General features: G+C 34.7%; 2 protein-coding genes across 2 annotated transcripts; both read right to left on the bottom strand.

Annotated features, from left to right (window-relative positions):
• Positions 1–1,542: 1,542 nt before the first annotated feature.
• On the bottom strand, positions 1,543–21,008 carry LOC124539187 (UDP-glucosyltransferase 2-like). Its single transcript, XM_047116486.1, has 7 exons — positions 20,163–21,008; positions 19,608–19,830; positions 19,227–19,446; positions 13,120–13,334; positions 2,860–3,079; positions 1,903–2,082; positions 1,543–1,570 (listed from the first exon to the last, which is right to left on the bottom strand). The coding sequence occupies exons 1-7, from the start codon at positions 20,982–20,984 to the stop codon at positions 1,543–1,545; spliced, it is 1,908 nt and encodes a 635-aa protein (XP_046972442.1). The 5' UTR covers positions 20,985–21,008.
• On the bottom strand, positions 14,628–15,863 carry LOC124539299 (UDP-glucosyltransferase 2-like). The gene has a single exon (XM_047116653.1). It carries the CDS (start codon positions 15,597–15,599, stop codon positions 14,745–14,747), a length of 855 nt encoding a protein of 284 aa, XP_046972609.1. The 5' UTR covers positions 15,600–15,863; the 3' UTR covers positions 14,628–14,744.
• Positions 21,009–21,896: the final 888 nt, after the last annotated feature.

Below are 21,896 nucleotides of genomic sequence, written 5' to 3'. Positions count from 1 at the left end.
TTTGGTAGCGGTCGCCATCTTGGATTTCAATTTTTTATAGTATATTGTATTCTGCTTGTAGAGCCCTTTCATTTGATACCCATATTGATGGGATTGAAAAAACCTACGTTATCCGCCATTATGTAGCGACCGCCATCTTGGATTTTAATTTTTTACAGTATATTGTATTCTGCTTGTTGAGCCCTTTCATTTGATACCCATTTTAATGGGATTGATAAAACCTACGTTAACCGCCATTTTGTAGCAGCCGCCATCTTGGATTTCAATTTTTTATAGAATATTGTATTCTGCTTGTTGAGCCCTTTCATTTGATACCCATATTGATGGGATTGATAAAACCTACGTTATCCGCATTTTTGTAGCGGCCGCCATCTTGGATTTCAATTTTTTATAGAATATTGTATTCTGCTTGTTGAGCCCTTTCATATGATACCCATATTGATGGGATTGATAAAACCTACGTTATCCGCCATTTTGTAGCGGCGGACATCTTGAACTTATAATGATAATGTTTTGTATTAATCATTATTGTTTTGTCACCAAAATCCAAAGTGTATACAAAATTTCAAATGAATCGGTTGACAGGAAGAGGGTAAAATTTGAATTACTAAATTTGACCCAAGAATAAATAAAACAAACGGGGTGAGCTAAATAAAACCGTTTAATAAAAACAACAATCACAAATGTTTGATTGTTTCTAAAACGATTGTCTAATATAAACAATTCAGTATAAAAGTTCTATTACAGTGACTTGATTTTTTTGTCGCGGACACTAAATATTCTTATATTAGGAAAAACTTAGTATCTGGGAGTCGGAATACGAGAGTTGAGTTGAAAAGGGAAATTCAAATATTATGTATAGATATAGGAACTTAAGTAGTAAGATTTATTAAATAAATATTTTGTCTCATTTCCATATACAAGCGTTCACCGATGACTGTAACAATGACCTACTTAAAGGTAATTTATTAGTAAGGTCATTTAAACCAGTGTCTATGTTTCTATGATCTTATATTAAGGTTGGTGTAATGTTTATTCAGTTGCGAAGAGATAATTAAATATTTTGTAATGAATATTCTAATGTGTACGTAGATTAGGGAGCCGAACCGCGATGGCCCAGTGGTTCAGATATAACATCGTAACTATTGGGATATTTCATCATCAATAGAAATATTATTGATAATTTCACCGAATTATTTAAGGTATTAGAGATTTTTGGTAACCTGCATTGCGTTTCTCCTCCTGACAAGTCTACTAATAAAAAAATTCTGCAATAATTAGAAATAAAATTTCAAGATTCTAAGGAATATCACATGTTGAGTTCAGGTTTATGAGTTAATTTATTTAAAAGAGGTGCCATAAATAGTTACATACTAAAATTCGAAACCAAAATGAACATTCAGCATAATTTATACTCAAAATCAATCAAACGATGATTAAATCAAGAAATGAAATTAATTCTCTCGATTTTACCATGGTAGGTAACAAAGGCACTCAAAAATGTCGAAACAACATGAACTAGGTGATTATACAAATGTATTACTACATTTTGACAATTATAACCCTGATACTGGACCATAAATTATCGAATTAACAATATATGTATTTATATATCATTAACACTAACAGTTCACTTAGAAACACACCACTAATTTAGTCCTCTTTGGTAAGGTTTTTATAACTTTTTAGTAAAAGCTTTTTAGTAAATTAATATAAGCGATTCAAATCCATTATAACTAGTTTTATTTCAGTGTATAATAGTCGCGAAAAATTAAGACAACATTGAACAAAATTATAAATTAATCAAATTTCCGTTTGATTGACGCAATGTGAGACATGATTCGAGATATGGCAAATCGAAGCAGACAGCTGACAATGATTATAAAAAGAAGGGTGACACACAATATAATGACGACTAAATCAAGTTCATAGTATTCCGCCCAGTGCATGCCGGCTGCTGCTGAGCGGAGATGTTCGCCGCCGTGCCGCAGCACATACTCCGTCCACCACACGGCGCGCTGCAATGGGGTGTAGGGCTGATCCCGCGATATCGACCGTAATTCTATAATATTGTTTCGATAGCTGAAATAATAATTGATTAAATATTATTAATTAAGTTAATTAGTTCACTAAATTATGGTAAATTTGTTGAATCACAGCTGCACCTATAAAGTGCTCCAATGTTTTTCTATCGTTATTTACCAGCCGGACCAATTAAAATAATTAGGTTACCATTTCACAGGCTTAGGGTTGGGTTAAGAATTGTACACCACGATTTTGGGAAAACAAAGTGACAACATTTTGAGAAATTTCGATTCAGCAAATTTACCTAAATGTAAACATGTAATAAATAAATTTAGTAAAATACGTAGTATCATCATTTCACCTGAGAAAAGCCGGACTGGATCATTAACAATATACAAACCATTAAATAATAAAAGAACCTTAAAAAATCAAGAACATTTGTTGTAGAACAAGAAGAATTACAACAAGTAATATACGGAAAGTTCGACGAGGATAACCTTTTTTGAAATTGCAATGGAGATTTGCAAACTGGGTAGTAGATATTATTTCCATTTGTTTAACTCTAATTTAAAAATGGAACACGAATCCGAAACTACTGTACAACTCAAGACTGAACATAAATGTAAACATTTCCAAACTCCCAACTTCAGCCGTCTTCGTTGAGAGTTTATTGTCAAAAGAACCCAATATTATAGTCGCAAGCCTAAAATTTCAAATTAATTTGCATAATGTTCATAAACTAGCCACTGGATAAATTTGTTAAGTTTTGTTATATCCTATAATATGTATATTAACTTGGGGACCAAGTTTTAGGAAATATTGAAATAACATTACCTTGGATCGCTGATCACGGTATCTATAGCATTTCTAAATGTTTCTTCTGTAAGCGTTTCCATGTCTAATTTTATACCAATTTTATGTAGCTCATACTTCTCTGAGTTAAGCCATTGGTCTCCAAAAAGCGGTATGCCTACTAATGGAACACCGGCATCGATAGCTTCGTCAGTAGATTGAATTCCTGCTTGAGTTACAAAAGCTTTGATGTTTGGATGACCTGAAAATTGATGATTGAACATTTTGCTTGATATGATACAACTATGCAAATTGTAGAATATTGAAAATGTCGAATTTCCAAGCATTGTTCGAGCACTGTGAATGTAACATATCAAGTAACTTTTATGTTTGCTTACGTAACAGATCTGACTGAGGAAACCATTTTATGACGATTGTTGTAGATTCAACAATACCTTTGTCAATTCATTTTTAGGTTTATGATGAATTCCGTTTATATGTACGACATTTTATGTAACGGGGCGATTGAAGTCCCATACAGGATCAATATTGAGTAAAAGCATATGCACATTTTTTTCTTAACTCACTAATAGGTGGTATATTTGGATCAACTACTTTTTTTAACATTTCATTCTCAACATTTTCCATATCAATGACAACGTTAAATATTGAACGGCAGAAATATAACTCAAGCTTATTTTCCCAAACGGAGATATTTAAGATCTTCTGACGGGCTGTTAATGGATGTAAATTAGGATGAGACGGAACTCCTATTGATTCAAATGTTTCAGTCAAACCACCAAATGAACTTATTTGTATCACGGGTACTTTATAAACATGGGAATAGCTCAAAGCTGCGCGACTAAATAATTCGATGAATAACAGATCGAAAGTGATATTCTTGTTGTTTATCATGTTTTGCATTTCTTCAGACAGTAATTGCTTCTTAATAACTTTTGCGTTTTTTGTAAATAAATTATTTACTTGATGCATTAAATCACCTTTGTTTCCTGTGGTTATTGCATAAAATTCTTTCAATTTATTGTATGACAAGTCATGAAAATCGATTTCATAGATATTCTCCGGTGTTTTCCTTTAGGGAATGCTGGATCAGTTGTCAACACAATCACTTCATGGCCACGTTTAGCTAGTTCTTGTGTCAAAGGACGAAATACTACTTGATGACTGATCGAAGGTGTAGGAAACAAAGCCAGAATTCTAGCTGACTCAATTTTTGTAATCATTAATAACGTAACTAATATAATCTAAGTTAATAACATTTTACTAGCATAATGTTGTCTTAAATTTTCGCGATGATTACACATTTAAATAAAACTATTTATAACGGATGAATCGCGTATATTAATTATTTTTAAACATCCCGACGTTTCGAGCACTTTGCAGTGTTCGTGGTCTGCCCGTGACCACGAACACTGCAAAGTGCTCGAAACGTCGGGATGTTTAAAAATAATTAATATACGCGATTCATCCGTTATAAATAGTTTTATTTTACTAGCAGTTGTGTCGTCTACTATAAAACTGCTTGTTTATTTTTTCTTTAGCTATCATGTAGCTATCGCAATATATGTATTTAATGAAATTCCAATTTAATTTTAAGACAATATTTAAAACAAAGGTGCTTTCATAATGCTATTTTACATTTATTACATACTAGCTATACCCGCACGCTTCGCTGGGCATTAGTCGCAGAAAAAAATATTTAATTTTTCATTTTGCAATTAATTACTGATCATCAACAATGTACTAATAATAAAGAAACAAATAAAGAGAAAAAAACATGCGAGATCTAATCAAATTCTTGAAAAAAATAATAATATTCGTCATCTATTTCATCTTCTTCAATGATGTTCTCGATAGGCTGCAGATTGGTCATATCACCTATAAACTTATACGATGTTATATAGGTACGATGAAATTTTTAATTATATTTCTATAGTCTGTAATAGTTTGCATCAAACCAGCTCGTACTCTTTTATCTGGTTCTTTCGAATATCGATGTTATTACATTTACAACCTTGTCAATACTTGCGAACGTACGTCAAAGCATCCTGAGTATATTCGTGCATATCGTCTTGGACTTCCACTGTACGAAGATCTTTGTCCAATATCAGCAGACACTTTATCATTCGATATTGTATCTCGTAAATAAATGTACTCTTTGGCTCAGAGTTTTGATTGGTTGTATCGAATGTAGTTTAATCGTTCGTTCTCGACCAAAGCGTACATGTCAACAATGAATTGTTAAAACAGTTGACGACACTTCAGAATATGGTTAGATTGATTATCTCTAATCATTATACGATACGCAAAAAAATCCATACAACTAACTCTTCGATGTCACAGAGCCTGTCGTGAGAATATTTTGATACAGTCCGAGATTATATCCATCATCTGCTCGCATAAACATAATTGGATAATCGTAATAATTGTCATACTATTGCTGTGTTTCAGCGAAACCTTGATTGTTTTTGTGTCGCTTAGTGATAACAGTACCTCGTTTTGTACCGACAACTACAGCTGTGACTTCAGGACTTACGGCAGCATTAAACGCAGATAGAATGCCATTGAATGCAGAGTACTGCATTCAATGGCATTCTATCTGCATTGATAATGACTTTGAATCATTTGTTGTTTCACCTTCTAGAGCAGTTTTAAAATCTTTTACTACACATTTCTTTTCATAAAGCATAATCCTAAATTTAGCGATGATTTCTCGATTAGTTGTGGTACCGAACATGCATCGAAGATCAATCTTTTTCTACGTTGTCCGTGGAATAAATGTCTAGAAACTGAATTTTATTTAGATACTGAAAGAAGTGAACCAATCATATGATACACTTTAAATGTAGATGCGAAATTATTGTATTGTACAATATTTGTTGCTCCAAATGATTTCATTTCAAAGCAAGAATTGTAATTTCTAATATGTTGAAGGAAATATTCAGACTCCTCAGTAGTTCCCGTAACGTACATATGAAGAGTTTCTGGTGGTTCAACCAGTTGTGGTAAATACATTTTGTCAGTGAAGTAGAACTATATCAGCAGTTTATTTTAAATATATATCTATATATATATATATATATATATATATATATATATATATATATATATATATATATATATATATATATATATCATAGCGTGACAATATGGGCATACTATATTTATTGAACCAATGATCACATCGGGATTTATTGAGATCGGTTCTAGTTCTTGACTTAGTCTATTTTAATCGTTGATCATCCAGTCGTCGGGCTCGCTCGTCAGGTGTTACAGTATCTCTTGATAAAGATTCTTGTTCGAAGATCTGGAACTTGATCATTACTTTGACTAACTGTTTTGGCAACTCTCAAAGTAGAAATTCGGATTCTATTTGTTTCTAAACATATTTCTTGTTGGTAGGTTGTTTCCGTAGCTCTTTTGGATGACGCTGCGCATATGTTGTTGATGTTCCGATCTTTTGTTTCTTCAATGTCATGGTAGTTTCTATTTATATAAATTATTTTATACAATGATGACCAATGATTTGCATTTTTTATTTCATAATTTATACTTATCGGTTGATCGACACATCGAAATGCATCGTAATCATCGTCGTAAGGGCCATCTGTTGGTTATTTTTAATGATACGGATGAAATAATCACTTTCCCCGTGATATAATAATTGTACGTACTCATTTTCATGACAATCGGTTGAACGGTGTAGATATATTTATACCGCAGTGCTACTTAGTGGCGAGTTACATCAATGGGGATAGCATCATCATCGAGTTTCTGAGTCTATCGATGACATACATACAAACACATCTACTTTTGTATATAGATAGCCTAACATTTGCGCAAGCATATGTTTTTCCTGTATACCAATTTTTATAAAGAGCAGTACATCTGTTCTCGAGTTGTAGCAGAACATACAGACAGACAAAAAAGTCGATAATGGTAAAAATTATGTCAGTCAATCATAAAAAGAATACTTGTGACGAATTACGACAAAAATATGTGTACAGGCAGACTCTAGAGATTTATAGAGTAGTATAGATTTAGTATTCACGTGCGATAGCTTTATTATTAGCGTATTTCATGTATAGCTTTGGTATTTCTATACCGATTTCTATGCTTCTTTTTTATGGAATAGTTAATACTGTTAACTTTTTTAATTTGTTATGATTGAGAGTGTTATAAAAGCAGGAATAGACAAATGTAATCAGAAAGCTTCGAACTACTAAGCTATTGGGAGTGACACGTGTTATTGTGAGTCAACCATAAAAGATAGACAAAGGCTGTCATGTGATATTTTTTATATAATTTTAAGGAGAACATTTCCGTAATACACAATTTCTATGTAGCTTTAACCATTAAGGTTGTACACGCGACGGAAGCTTAAAATATGGAGTAATTTCTCCCGTTTTCCCGACATTTCCCTTCACTGCTCTGCTCCTATTGACTGTAGTGTGATGAAAAGTATACTATAACCAGCGCAGGAGTATGAAAGATAATTGTACCAAGTTTCGTTAAAATCCGTCGAGTAGTTTTTGTTTCTATAATGGTTATACGGACAGACAGACAGACAGACAAAAATTTTATTGATTGCATTTTTGGCATCAGTATCGACCCCTGATCATCCCCTGATAGTGATTTTGGAAAAATATTTCATGTACAGAATTGACATCTCTACAGATTTATTATAAGTATAGATTACATCTTAGAAAATTGTTAGTGTTAGTGTTATGTTGTAGTTCAAAATCTATAAATTTAAACAGGCCACAGTGATGTAATATATAGGGTTGGCAACTAGGTAAGTGATTTCCGATTTTGTGGAGAGGTGGACTTTACACATTCTTTTGTTTTGTGAAAGTGGTAAAAGGAACTACCCTATATTTTTTTCTAATTGTTTAGACTTTTTACTTTAATTTAGTAAAAACATATATGTGCTTTGGTTTTTTTATCCAAATTAATAATTCAAAGTACAAGAACGTGCACTTTAGACATATTTAATTGTGTTAGTTCTGAAAAGACAAGACTACCTCGCAAGCACAAAATAAATTAATTCTGTTCTGGTAATTTTTCTTTGAAAATGCGTAACTATCACATCATCAATCATCAACATATCACACATCAGGGCCATTATCGATTTAGATCATCATAGCACAACACGTGATATTGCAGAGAAGCTCAAAACATGCATTGAAAAACAATTAAAAATGTTTGCATATATCAAGAAACTCGATCTATCCCTCTCCATCTTAAAGAAATTCATTTGGCGCAACGCATTTGCGATTCATTTCCGAAGCGCAACGAAATTTATCAATTTCTGGACAATCTTATTACTGACGACGAAAAGTGGATAGTTTATAACAACGTTAACGATGCAAATCAAAAAAACCGGTCGACACTACCAAATCGTAGGGGTATTCTTTTTCACCATGATAAGGCACACGTCTTTTGTTACTCGCCAAAAAATATTGAAACTGTTTTGGGATGTTTTATCATATACACCATGTAGCCCTGATATTGCGGTCATCAGATTACCATTTGTATCGTTCCATGCAGAATTCTTGAAACGGTAAAATTTTTAAAAACGCTGATTATATCAGATCACATTTAATTCAATTTTTTTTATAGCAAAGATGAAAAATTTTACGGACGTGGAATTTTTCCACTGCCAGAACGATGGCGAAAGAAAGGACGTTCTAAATTAATAAACTTATATTTTTAAAAAAATATTTTAAATTTTCTTTCTTATTTGAAATCGGCAGTCACTTGGTTGCTAACCCTATATTATTTTAGCAGTAGACCTCTGATCAGTGTTGTCTTTCCTGCTAATCCTAATAAGTCCTCTACCTCCACCAAATATATATATATATATATATATATATATATATATATATTTAATTTATTGAGTCCAGGTCAAAGAAAAACATTAAAAAGACTATAAAGTAAAAGACTATAAATCAAGCTTGATTTTATTTTGTACTACATAAAGTTTAATTAGGCGTGTAAGTTCAATTATAATTTCAGGAGTTGATATGGTTGAATGATATTGATCGGTTTGTTTAATCAGTCGCTAACGCCGCTTTCAGAGGAGAGGTCCTCTGATTTTTTTAACAGTCATAGTATCGCTAATTTTTATAGACATAAATATTTTTTATGTATATTTTTGTGAACACAGCCTTTGAATGACACGATTTGAATAACATTTGTCTCTAGCTCGACGTCATAAAACAAAACAACCACAAATGTTTGATTGTTTCTAAAACAATTGTCTAATATAAACAATTCAGTATAAAAGTTCTATCACAGTGACTTGATTTTTTTTGTCATTGCGGATCGCGGCACTAAATATGCTTATATTAAGAAAAGCTTAATATCTGGGAGTCGGAATACACATGGAGTTGAGTTGAAAAGAAAAATTCAAATACTAACTCATAGATATAGGAACTTAAGTAGTAAGATTTATTAAATTTTACTTGGTGGTAGGGCTTTGTGCAAGCCCGTCTGGGGAGGGTACCACCCACATCAAATATTCTACCTCCAAATAACAGTACTCAGTATTGTTGTGTTCCGGTCTGATGGGTGAGTGAGCCAGTGTAACTACAGGCACAAGGGACATAACAAGTGGTAGTGCCACGCTGTATACCTTCGGGTTACAGCCGAATGGGCCGGCACGCCCGGGGAAGTATCACTCTCTCACTTAAAATCGGCGTAAAGTGGTAGTTATACTACCGCGTTTCGTCCGGTAAGTGAGAGTTCCGGAGGCCCAATCCCCCTCCCCCCCAAAACTTGATGGTTGTGCAGAATTTGGTAAAATTACCCCAGGAGGGTACCATCAGCGACAACGGTGGAGAATCCCTCTCTGGGCATCCATGCTCAGGACATACACCACCTGAGCAGGGATGCCCAGGCTGCCCTCCGAATTCTGGGGGGGGCAATTTTGCGCTCGCCACTGTTCGGGGCAAGCGGAGCAGGCATCACAAGGCAACCCCTACCACCCTCGCTGTGGACTTCTGCAACATAAGAGGACTCAACTCCAACCTCAACGCTGTTCACTACCATCTGGGAACGGCGAAGCCGGCCTTGCTCTTTCTAACCGAGACCCAGATATCTTTTCCTGCCGACACGACTTTTCTCTCGTACCCTGGGTACAAATTGGAACATTCATTTATACCACGAGCTGAGGTATGCGTTTACATCAGAGATGATATCTGTTCTCGACGCCTCGGCAGCCTTGAAGGACAGGACCTATCGATTATCTAGCTGCGTGTAGACTGCGATGACCATCCGCGAATCTATGCGTGCCTTTATAGGTCCCATAGTGGTAATGCCGAAACCGACCGACTGGTTGAGCACGTCCAAATGGCTACAGATTCCGTGCTGCAGCAGATTCCATCCGCAGAGATCATTATTCTGGGTGACTTTAATGCTCACCACGCAGAATGGCTCGGCTCACGCACCACCGATCATGCGGGTAGATCTGTTCTGGACTTCGCTCTAGCATATGATCTGACACAACTGGTCAACTCGCAAACGCGAATACCGGATGTGGAGGATCATACATCTTCCCTGTTGGACCTTCTGCTGACTTCGCATCCGGATGGCTATCAGGTTATCGTCGATCTCCCTCTGGGCTCGTCTGACCACTGTCTCGTCCGGAGTACAGTGCCGGTTGTGCGGTACTCACGGCCTCGCTTTGTTGGGTGCCGCCGAGTATGGCACTACAAGTCAGCAGATTGGGATGGGATGCGGTCTTTTTTTGCATCGTACCCATGGGGGCAGATTTGTTTCTCGCCGGATGATCCGAACGCTGCTGCTGACTCTGTTGCCGATGTGGTGCTTCAGGGTATGGAACTATTCATTCCTTACTCTGCAGTACCCATCGGTGGCAAGTCCCAGCCTTGGTTTGGTCGCTTCTGCAAAACGGCATCACGCCGAAAGTGGGAACGCTAACAAACCTGGGCTAATGCATCTGCGTCTCGTGATGTAAATACCAGCGCATTCAAAAAGGAATATAACTCTGCCTTTAGGTCCCTCAAAAACGTGATTGCTAGGGCGAAGACGGAGTACATTGGCAGAATTGGCGAGAGACTGGTGCGTCTCCCTTCAGGAACACGAGCGTTCTGGTCTCTCGCTAAGGCTGTCTTAGGGAATTTCTGTCAGCCCTCTTTTCCATCTCTGCACAGGGACGGTGAGTCATTGGCCCATACCGCGGAAGAGAAAGCTGATCTTTTAGGCTCTCTCTTCACGTCGAACTCGACTCTGGATGACCAAGGAAAATTTCCACCAACAATTCCGCGGTGTGATACCACGATGCCGGAGGTTAAATTCCGGCAAAGTGCAGTTCGTAAAGCACTTCTTTCCTTGGACATTCATAAGTCGAGCGGACCCGATGATATCCCTCCAATCGTGCTACGGATATGTGCTCCCGAGTTGGCACCGGTCTTAACGCGTCTTTTCTGGCAATCCTACACATTAGGCGTCGTCCCGAATTCCTGGAAGACAGCTTTGGTGCATCCGATCCCTAAAAAAGGCAACCGCTCAGACCCGTCCAATTATAGGCCTATAGCCATCACCTCCTTGCTCTCCAAGATAATGGAGTCCCTAATTAACTCCCAGCTCCTGCGGTACCTAGAGGAGAATCAGCTGATTAGTGACCGCCAGTACGGTTTCCGTCGGGGTCGGTCAGCCGGTGATCTTCTAGTTTACCTTACTCACAGGTGGGCTGAAGCAGTTGAGAGCAAGGGGGAGGCATTAGCAGCCAGCTTGGACATAGCGAAGGCCTTCGATCGCGTATGGCACAAAGCGCTTCTGTCGAAGCTTCCTTCCTATGGGCTTCCCGGGAAATTATGCAATTGGATTACCAGCTTTTTGGCAGATCGGAGCATCAAGGTCGTTGTCGACGGTGCATGCTCTGACTTAAAATTCGTCAATGCTGGTGTTCCACAAGGCTGCGTTCTACCACCCACTCTGTTTCTTCTGCATATCAATGATTTGTTGCAAATCGGGAACATTCATTGCTATGCAGACGACAGTACCGTTGACACCTTATACACCGGCCGACCTAATATTTCTCAGGAAAACGTCGAAGAGAACCGGAACAAACTTGTGTCTGAAATCGAGTCTTCATTAAACGAAGTCTCGAATTGGGGCCGGCTAAATCTAGTCCATTTCAACCCCAAAAAGACGCAAGTTTGCGCGTTAACCGCTAAAAAAACACCATTTGTCGTAACTCCACGATTTGAGAACATTCCGATAGCCGCTACAGGTAGTATCGGAATACTTGGCGTTGATATTTCGAGCCTCGTTCAGTTCCGCGGTCAATTGGAAGGCAAAGCCAATTGATTATTTCACCAAATTATTTAATTTATTAGAGAGAAGTCTGCTAATAAAAAAAATCTGCCATAATTAGAAATAAAACTTCAAGATTCAGGCTTATGTGTTGATTTATTTACAGGCGGTGCCATAAATAGTTACATACTAAAATTCGAAACCAAAATTAACATAAAGCATAATTTATACTCAAAATGAGCCGAGATGGCCCAGTGGTTAGAACTCGTGCATCTTAACCGATGATTTCGGGTTCAAACCCAGGCAAGCACCACTATATATATGTGCTTAATTTGTGTTTATAATTCATCTCGTGCTCAGCGGTGAAGGAAAACATCGTGAGGAAACCTGCTTGTGTCTAGTTTCATTGAAATTCTGACACATGTGCATTCCACCAACCCGCATTGGAACAGCGTGGTGGAATATGTTCCAAGCCCTCTCCTTAATGAGAGAGGAGGCCATTGGCCCAGCAGTGGGAAATTTACAGGCTGTTACTTTTTTATACTCAAAATCAATCAAATGATGATTAAATCAAGAAATGAAATTAATTCTCTCGATTTTACCATGGTAGGTAACAAAGGCACTCAAAATTAATGTCGAAACAATATGAGCTAGGTGATTATACAAATGTATTACTATATTTTAACAATTATAACACTGATACTGGTTCATAAATTATCGGATTAACAATATACATATTTATGTATCATTAACACTAACAGTCCACTTAGAAACACACCACTAATTTAGTCCTCTTTGGTAAGGTTTTTATAACTTTTTAGTAAACGCTTTTTGGTAAATTAATATAAGCGATTCAAATCCGTTATACCTGGTTTTATTTTAATGTGTAATAATCGCGAAAAATTAAGGCAACATTAAATAAAATTATAAATTAATCAAATTTCCGTTTGATTGACGCAATGTGAGACATGATTCGAGATAGGGCAAATCGAAGCAGACAGCTGACAATGATTATAAAAAGAAGGGTGACACACAATATAATGACGAATAAATCAAGTTCATAGTACTCCGCCCAGTGCATGCCGGCTGCTGCTGAGCGGAGATGTTCGCCGCCGTGCCGCAGCACATACTCCGTCCACCACACAGCACGCTGCAATGGGGTGTAGGGCTGATCCCGCGATATCGACCGTAATTCTATAATATTGTTTCGATAGCTGAAATAATAATTGATTAAATATTATTAATTAAGTTAATTAGTTCACTAAATTATGGTAAATTTGTTGAATCACAGCTGCACCTATAAAGTGCTCCAATGTTTTTCTATCGTTATTTACCAGCCGGACCAATTAAAATAATTAGGTTACCATTTCACAGGCTTAGGGTTGGGTTAAGAATTGTACACCACGATTTTGGGAAAACAAAGTGACAACATTTTGAGAAATTTCGATTCAGCAAATTTACCTAAATGTAAACATGTAATAAATAAATTTAGTAAAATACGTAGTATCATCATTTCACCTGAGAAAAGCCGGACTGGATCATTAACAATATACAAACCATTAAATAATAAAAGAACCTTAAAAAATCAAGAACACTTGTTGTAGAACAAGAAGAATTACAACAAGTAATATACGGAAAGTTCGACGAGGATAACCTTTTTTGAAATTGCAATGGAGATTTGCAAACTGGGTAGTAGATATTATTTCCATTTGTTTAACTCTAATTTAAAAATGGAACACGAATCCGAAACTACTGTACAACTCAAGACTGAACATAAATGTAAACATTTCCAAACTCCCAACTTCAGCCGTCTTCGTTGAGAGTTTATTGTCAAAAGAACCCAATATTATAGTCGCAAGCCTAAAATTTCAAATCAATTTGCATAATGTTCATGAACTAGCCACTGGATAAATTAGTTAAGTTTTGTTATATCTTAAAATATGTATATTAACTTGGGGACCAAGTTTTGGGAAATATTGAAATAACATTACCTTGGATCGCTGATCACGGTATCTATAGCATTTCTAAATGTTTCTTCTGTAAGCGTTTCCATGTCTAATTTTATACCAATTTTATGTAGCTCATACTTCTCTGAGTTAAGCCATTGGTCTCCAAAAAGCGGTATGCCTACTAATGGAACACCGGCATCGATAGCTTCGTCAGTAGATTGAATTCCTGCCTGAGTTACAAAAGCTTTGATGTTTGGATGACCTGAAAATTGATGATTGAACATTTTGCTTGATATGATACAACTATGCAAATTGTAGAATATTGAATATGTTGAATTTCCAAGCATTGTTCGAGCATTGTGAATGTAACATATCAAGTAACTTTTATGTTTGCTTACGTAACAGATCTGACTGAGGAAACCATATTCCAACTTTAACATTTTTTGGACAATTCGGCAGCTCTTCGGTGTCCCACTTCAATAAAATATCATACTTAAGTTGCGAAAAAGCATTCATTAGAATTTGAATCTTCTCAGGTGGTAGTGAAGACGGCTTGGAATTAGTACCAAAGCTAACATAGACCACACCGTATTTTGAGTTATCGAGGTAAAACTTTAAATCCTGTAAGGAATTATATAAACTTTAAAATGCAAATTATAACATATACTCATAATTTTATGACGATTGTTCTAGATTCAACAATACCTTTGTCAATTCATTTTTAGGTTTATGATGAATTCCGTTTATATGTACGACATTTTTTGTAACGGGGCGATTGAAGTCCCATACAGGATCAATATTGAGTAAAAGCATATGCACATTTTTTCTTAACTCACTAATAGGTGGTATATTTGGATCAACTACTTTTTTTAACATTTCATTCTCAACATTTTCCATATCAATGACAACGTTAAATATTGAACGGCAGAAATACAACTCAAGCATATTTTCCCAAACGGAGATATTTAAGATCTTCTGACGGGCTGTTGATGGATGTAAATTAGGATGAGACGGAACTCCCATTGATTCAAATGTTTCAGTCAAACCACCAAATGAACTTATTTGTATCACGGGTACTTTATAAACATGGGAATAGCTCAAAGCTGCGCGACTAAATAATTCGATGATTAACAGATCGAAAGTGATATTCTTGTTGTTCATCATGTTTTGCATTTCTTCAGACAATAATTGCTTCTCAATAACTTTTGCATTTTTTGTAAATACATTCTTTACTTGATGCATTAAATCACCTTTGTTTCCTGTGGCTATTGAATAAAATTCTTTCAATGTATTGTAAGACAAGTCATGAAAATCGATTTCATAGAGATTCTCCGGTGATTTTCCTTTAGGGAATGCTGGATCAGTTGTCAACACAATCACTTCATGGCCACGTTTAGCCAATTCTTGTGTCAAAGGACGAAATACTACTTGATGGCTGATGGAAGGTGTAGGAAATAAAGCCAGAATTCTCGCTGACTCACTTTTTGTAATTATTAACAACGTGACCAATATAATCCGAGCTAAGAACATTTTGCTTGCAGTTGTTACGTCTGCTATAATACTGTTTGTGTAATGTTTCTTTGAATGTCATTTATTGCAATTTATTTATGTGCACTTGCAATTTTTTAAACCGTATTAAAAGCAAAGGTGCCTTCATAATAGTATTTTTTATATTAATTATATACTTATCATAATCATACACCATCTGTCTTTTAAAACAGTTAGTGGTATGTTGTCGTTTAAAACCTTTGAATTCAAATCACTCACATTGATAAAAAATACTAATGGTAGTTAGATTTTCATTCTTTAATATTTTTTACAAATAAATACACATACGAGTCATAAAACAAACAAGGAAAATCTGAAATAATTACTACACAAAAAAAAGTATAGCTAAAACAGAAAATAAATCAAAACCGTTCATATCACGAAAACTACAAAAATCGCGAAACATACATGGGGGCCCAATCGATTGGTATTGGTGTCCCCAGACCACAGAACCCCGATGACACAGATTTCCTGGTACACTCTGTATATTATAGCTGTGTCACGGCAGAACATTAATTAGTGTTATCTTCCTCCTTTACCTCTAACAAAAAGTTTTTTTTGTAACTTATGTCCATTTCCACAAAAGACACCTGTGTAAAATTTTATTGGGCATAAATATAATTATAATTTCAAAGACTGAAATTGATTAAGGAGTTTACGTTTCAAACTACATTTTATTTCCCATAAGATCACATCTCATTTTTTCCGCCTTTCTCTGTGAACACAGCCTCTGAATAACACAATTCGTTTCGGTTTAACATCTGTCCAAAGGTTGATAAAATAAAAAACCACCAAACAAAATAAAATAATAAATACAACAATATAATAACTACAAATTTTTAAAGTAGCCTAACGTTTTAGTGTGAAACTTCTGTAACAGTGATTGGATATATATTTTTTATTAATGCAGATCACGATCACAAAATATAATATGCCGATATTAGGAAAAATTGTAATAGTATTTGGGAGTAAGAATACTACATGAAGTTGAGCTAAAAAATTCAACTATGAACCCATAAATATAGGATGTCAATATTAATGAAATAAATATTTCGTCTTATTATCATTAACAGATCTTCACCGATGAATGTAACAATGAACCGAACTACGACCTATTTAAATGTCATTTCAAGAGCATTATAAACAAGTGGTAATAAATTATAATTTGTTTTAGTTAAGTAATTCGGTTGCAAAGTCATAATTAAATATTTTGTTATGAATAAGTCAAATGTGTATATATATATTACGGAGCCTAGCCGTGATGGTCCAGTGGTTCAAATTCAGACAAGCACAACTGAATTTTTGTGTGCTTAAGTAACTTCGTAAGTGATGGGAACATTACTCATAAATTCACCAAAATATTTAAGGTATTCGAGATTTTTGGACAAAAAAAATTGGAATCCAGTGGTTCAATTTCAGACAAGCACAACTGAATTTTTGTGTGCTTAAGTAACTTCGTAAGTGATGGGAACATTACTCATAAATTCACCAAAATATTTAAGGTATTCGAGATTTTTGGACAAAAAAAATTGGAATCCAGTGGTTCAATTTCAGACAAGCACAACTGAATTTTTGTGTGCTTAAGTAACTTCGTAAGTGATGGGAACATTACTCATAAATTCACCAAGATATTTAAGGTATTCGAGATTTTTGGACAAAAAAAAATTGCAATAGTTAAGAAAAAAAGTTCATATTCATGTGTCGATTTATTTACGGGAGCTGCCATTAAAATCTACTTAACTAAAATGAATCGTCACCATAATTTATGCCCAAAATCAATCAATACTTAATGAAACCCAAATTCTAATAGGTTTAGATTTGTGTATGTATTTCCGAACCCTATCTTCATATACTTTGTGAGGAAGGAAATATAATTAACTATTTGATTAACAATATATTTATATATCATAAATCCTAACAGCCTCTTACAATCACTTACCACTTATTTAGTCACCATGTAGGGTGGTAAGTAATTACCCATGGAAATCTGCAACACCGGGGGACCTTTAGGTGCGTTGCTGGACTTCAAAGAAAGAGTTTTCTCTTTTCTGGAAGGTATTGTGAGTGCAACTTAGAAATTTGGCGAGATGTCCAAAGGTAATATTCAGCAACCGGGACTAATCCACATAATTCCTTGAAATATTCCCCGTGAAAAACAAAAGTGATCCAACATCTCCATGCTAAGCCAATGGTTCAAGTTGATCGGAAAGGCTTGATCATCGATAACTTAAGCTGCTGTGCGTTGGATACGATCAAATGGAACCAGCTGGTACTTGGGAGCACCCGCTCAGAGGTAAAAGTAGTACGCCATGTTATGCCGAATTTGTGCCTTGTAAAGTCTTCAGTGATAGACCGACATTAAATATATTGTCTATCTGCAATATTTTACCCCATAAAACTTAGAAGGTGCATTTGGGGTGTATAATTTTGTTCATTAAAAACATTACAAGCATGTTTTTCCATTATGAATATTCAACAAAAGGCGAACCCGCCTTTTGTACAATATACCTATGATACAAAAACGCTTCTTTGTGAAGTTTACTTGAATAAAATTATTTGATCCAATTTGATGAATGTATAAAACCAGAGCTTGTTTGTTTCTTTGTACGTGCATTTAAAAAGGTTGTATAGTATTTTTATATCTTCAGATAAGATTCTTTATAATACTGGCTTGACAACTTTTGTAGAGCAATATCAAAAAAATATTGTGTCTATACAAACACTAAGATAAAGTTATAGTAAGATAGCAACATAAAGATTAGTTAAAATAAAACTTCTAAATAATGATACTCATTACTTAAATTTTACTAATAATATTTTTTTCTGTGTAATCATGTAAATAAATTAAATAACAACAAAGTTACAAATTAATCAAATTTCCGTTTGATTGACGCAATACGAGACATGATTCTAGATATGGCAATGCGAATCAGACAGCTGACAATGATTATAAAAATAAGGGTGACACACAATATAATGACGACTAAATCAAGTTCGTAGTATTCCGCCCAGTGCATGCCGGCTGCTGCTGAGCGGAGATGTTCGCCGCCGTGCCGCAGCACATACTCCGTCCACCACACAGCGCGCTGCAATGGGGTGTAGGGCTGATCCCGCGATATCGCGCGTAACTTTATAATATTGTTTCGATAGCTGAAATAATGAGAAATTAAATATCATTAATTAAGTTATCACTCAATTATAATAATTTATATAATTAGTTAATATTTGTATTGAGTATGAATAATATTGAAACCCAAATAAATAAAAAAAAAACACAATGCAGTTTTTTTGTAGGTAGTCTGACGATACATTTCAAATAATATAAATCATAATGAAAATGAAAATTATTGAAAGGAGATTAATAATTTAATAATTGGTCTCATTGACATTAACCTTGAAACAACAGCATGGAAAATTTTCGAAATCCCAGAGACCGCCTTTGAGAATTTACAGTAGAAGAACCCAATACTAACCAGATTTAAAATTTCAAATAAATTTGTAAATCCTCCATAAACTAGATCATATAAATTAGTTTACGTTATGTTACGGACTACCTATATTTATATTAGCCTAGGGCCCAAGTCTTAGGTGTTGTTAAACTAAGATTACCTTGGATCGTTGATCACGGCTTCTATGGCATTTCTTAATATTTCCTCTGTAAGAGTTTCCATGTCAAGGTTTTTACCAATTTTATTTAACTCATAGTTTTCTGAATTAAGCCATTGGTCACCTAGAAGTGGTATACCTATTAATGGAACGCCAGCGACAATAGCTTCATCTGTAGATTGAATTCCTGCTTGTGTTACAAAAGCTTTGACGTTTGGATGATCTGAAATAGTTATAAATGAATATTTTCCTTGCTATACCCAAACTATCTAAATGATTGAATTTTAAAAATGTAAAAATTTCAAGCTATGTTTCTAAATTAATTGGATAACTAACATTAAAATTGGTAAATGTAACATATCTACTAATTTGAAGTTCGCTTACTTAATAGATCTGACTGAGGAAACCATATTCCAACTCTGACATTTTTTGGACAATTCGGTAAATCTTCAGTGTCCCACTTCAATAAAATATCATATTTAAGTTGCGAAAACACATTCATTAGAATTTGAATCTTCTCAGGTGGTAGTGAAGACGGCTTGGAATTAGTGCCAAAGCTAACATAGACCACACCGTATTTTGAGTTATCGAGGTACGACTTTAAATCCTGCAAGGAATATTTAATATACTTTAAAAGTAAATAATAACATATACTACTCACAATCATTATGATGATTGATTTAGGTTCCCTTTACCCCAGAAATAATAGATTAATAATATATGTTAATCCATCTGAAAGAACTATACCGTATCTTATACCTCATAGTATGGGTAGGTTTCCCAAGGACTTATACGAAAAATTATAGAGATATAAAAAGTATTGTATAGATATAGTAACTTCTTTTAAATTTAATTGGAAACATAGTTTCATTGGGCATAACTTGTATGGTTTCGTGTAATAGAATAAAACATGAACATTATACAATATACAATAAATACCGTTGTCAATTCCTTCCTGGGTTTATGATGAATTCCGTTTATATATACGAAATTTTTAGTAATAGGTCGATTGAAATCCCAAACAGGGTCAATATTGAGTAAAACCATTTGCACATTTTTTCTTAATTCACTAACAGGTGGTATATTTGGATCAACTACTTTTTTTAACATTTCATTTTCATCATTTTCCTTATCAAAGACAAGTTGATGTATGGAATGGTACAAATACAACTCAAGCATATTTTCCCAGATGGAGAGATTTAAGATCCTCTGACGGGCTGATACTGGATGTAAATTAGCATGTGATAGAACTCCCATTGAGTCAAATATTTCAGTAGTACCACCAAACGAACTTATTTGTATCACGGGTACTTTATAAATATGGGAATAGGCTAAAGCCGGGCGACTTAGTAGTTCAATGATCAACAGATCGAAAGTGATATTCTTGTTGTTTATAATGTTTTGCATTTCTTCGGATAGAATTTGCTCCTCAATGACTTTTGCGTTTTTTGTAAGTACACATTCAACTTGATCTATAAAATCACCTTTGTTTCCTGTAGCTATTGCATAAAACTCTTTCCATGTATTGTATGATAAGTCATGAAAATCCATTTCATAGAGATTCTCCGGTGATTTCCCTTTAGGGAATGCTGGATCAGTTGTCAACACGATCACTTCATGGCCACGTTTAGCTAGTTCTTGTGTCAAAGGACGAAATACTACTTGATGGCTTATCGATGGAAAAGGAAACAAAGCCAGAATTCTCGCTGAATCACATTTCGTAATAATTAATAATATAAATATTATTTTGGATGAGAACATTTTACTACTATTTTTATTTGACTGTTATAGGTATGACGACATATTAAATATTTTTCTAGTCTCATTGGTTATCTAAAATTTAAAATTAAGGCGCTTGCATAATGTATTTTTTTATTTATTATTTATTAAATACTTTTATCTTCTTCAATGTTTAGTTAAAAATCTTTGTATGAAATCCAAATAATGGTTTTATGTATAGTTTTTCGCAGATGACCACTTCTATCCCAAACAGGAGATAGGGATGCTAGAAACATACGTACATTTCTTAAATCAATAGCTATTGCTCAATTTAGGCGAGAATATCACTGTAAGTTTGTTTTGCACTTTGTAATCATTTTTATCATTTGGCATAATTTAATTAAAATCGTTGAAATAATATGCGCCATAAACAAATATGCGCCATATAAAAAAGTACTGAATAAGATACTCATGGTCGTTGAGGATAGGACAAAAGAGAATTCGTATTTAGAAAAGGGAACGGAGATGGGAAATACGAGTAGATGTGGCATTAGGTGCGCTCTTCATATATATATTATAGCAAGCATCAAATATTTAAAACATATATCATAAATCACAACTAGTATTGTGTCTTTAGATTTGCTGGTAATATATTTGTCGATAAGAATTGTGCTGTAATATTTTTCCTCTTGAAAATACCAAATGCCAAAACGATAGGTAGATACTCTGACCTGGTGGCCTTTACTTTGACTTTATCTTAAACTGGTAAATAAACAACCTAGTTTGCAAAAAATATCCAGAACAACGAAGCTATCTACCTTTCATAGTAGTACTCACTGTAACATAGTCTGACTTTGCCCTAATGTTTGAAGAACACCTGTGCAAACTTAAAAGTAATAACAATTGATACAATAAAAAACTATTGATATAGTAATGTAAACAAATGCTTATTTT

This window comes from Vanessa cardui, chromosome 22 (assembly GCF_905220365.1).
Source record: "Vanessa cardui chromosome 22, ilVanCard2.1, whole genome shotgun sequence".
Lineage (NCBI taxonomy): Eukaryota > Metazoa > Arthropoda > Insecta > Lepidoptera > Nymphalidae > Vanessa > Vanessa cardui.
This window is presented reverse-complemented; position numbering and strand designations above follow the sequence as displayed.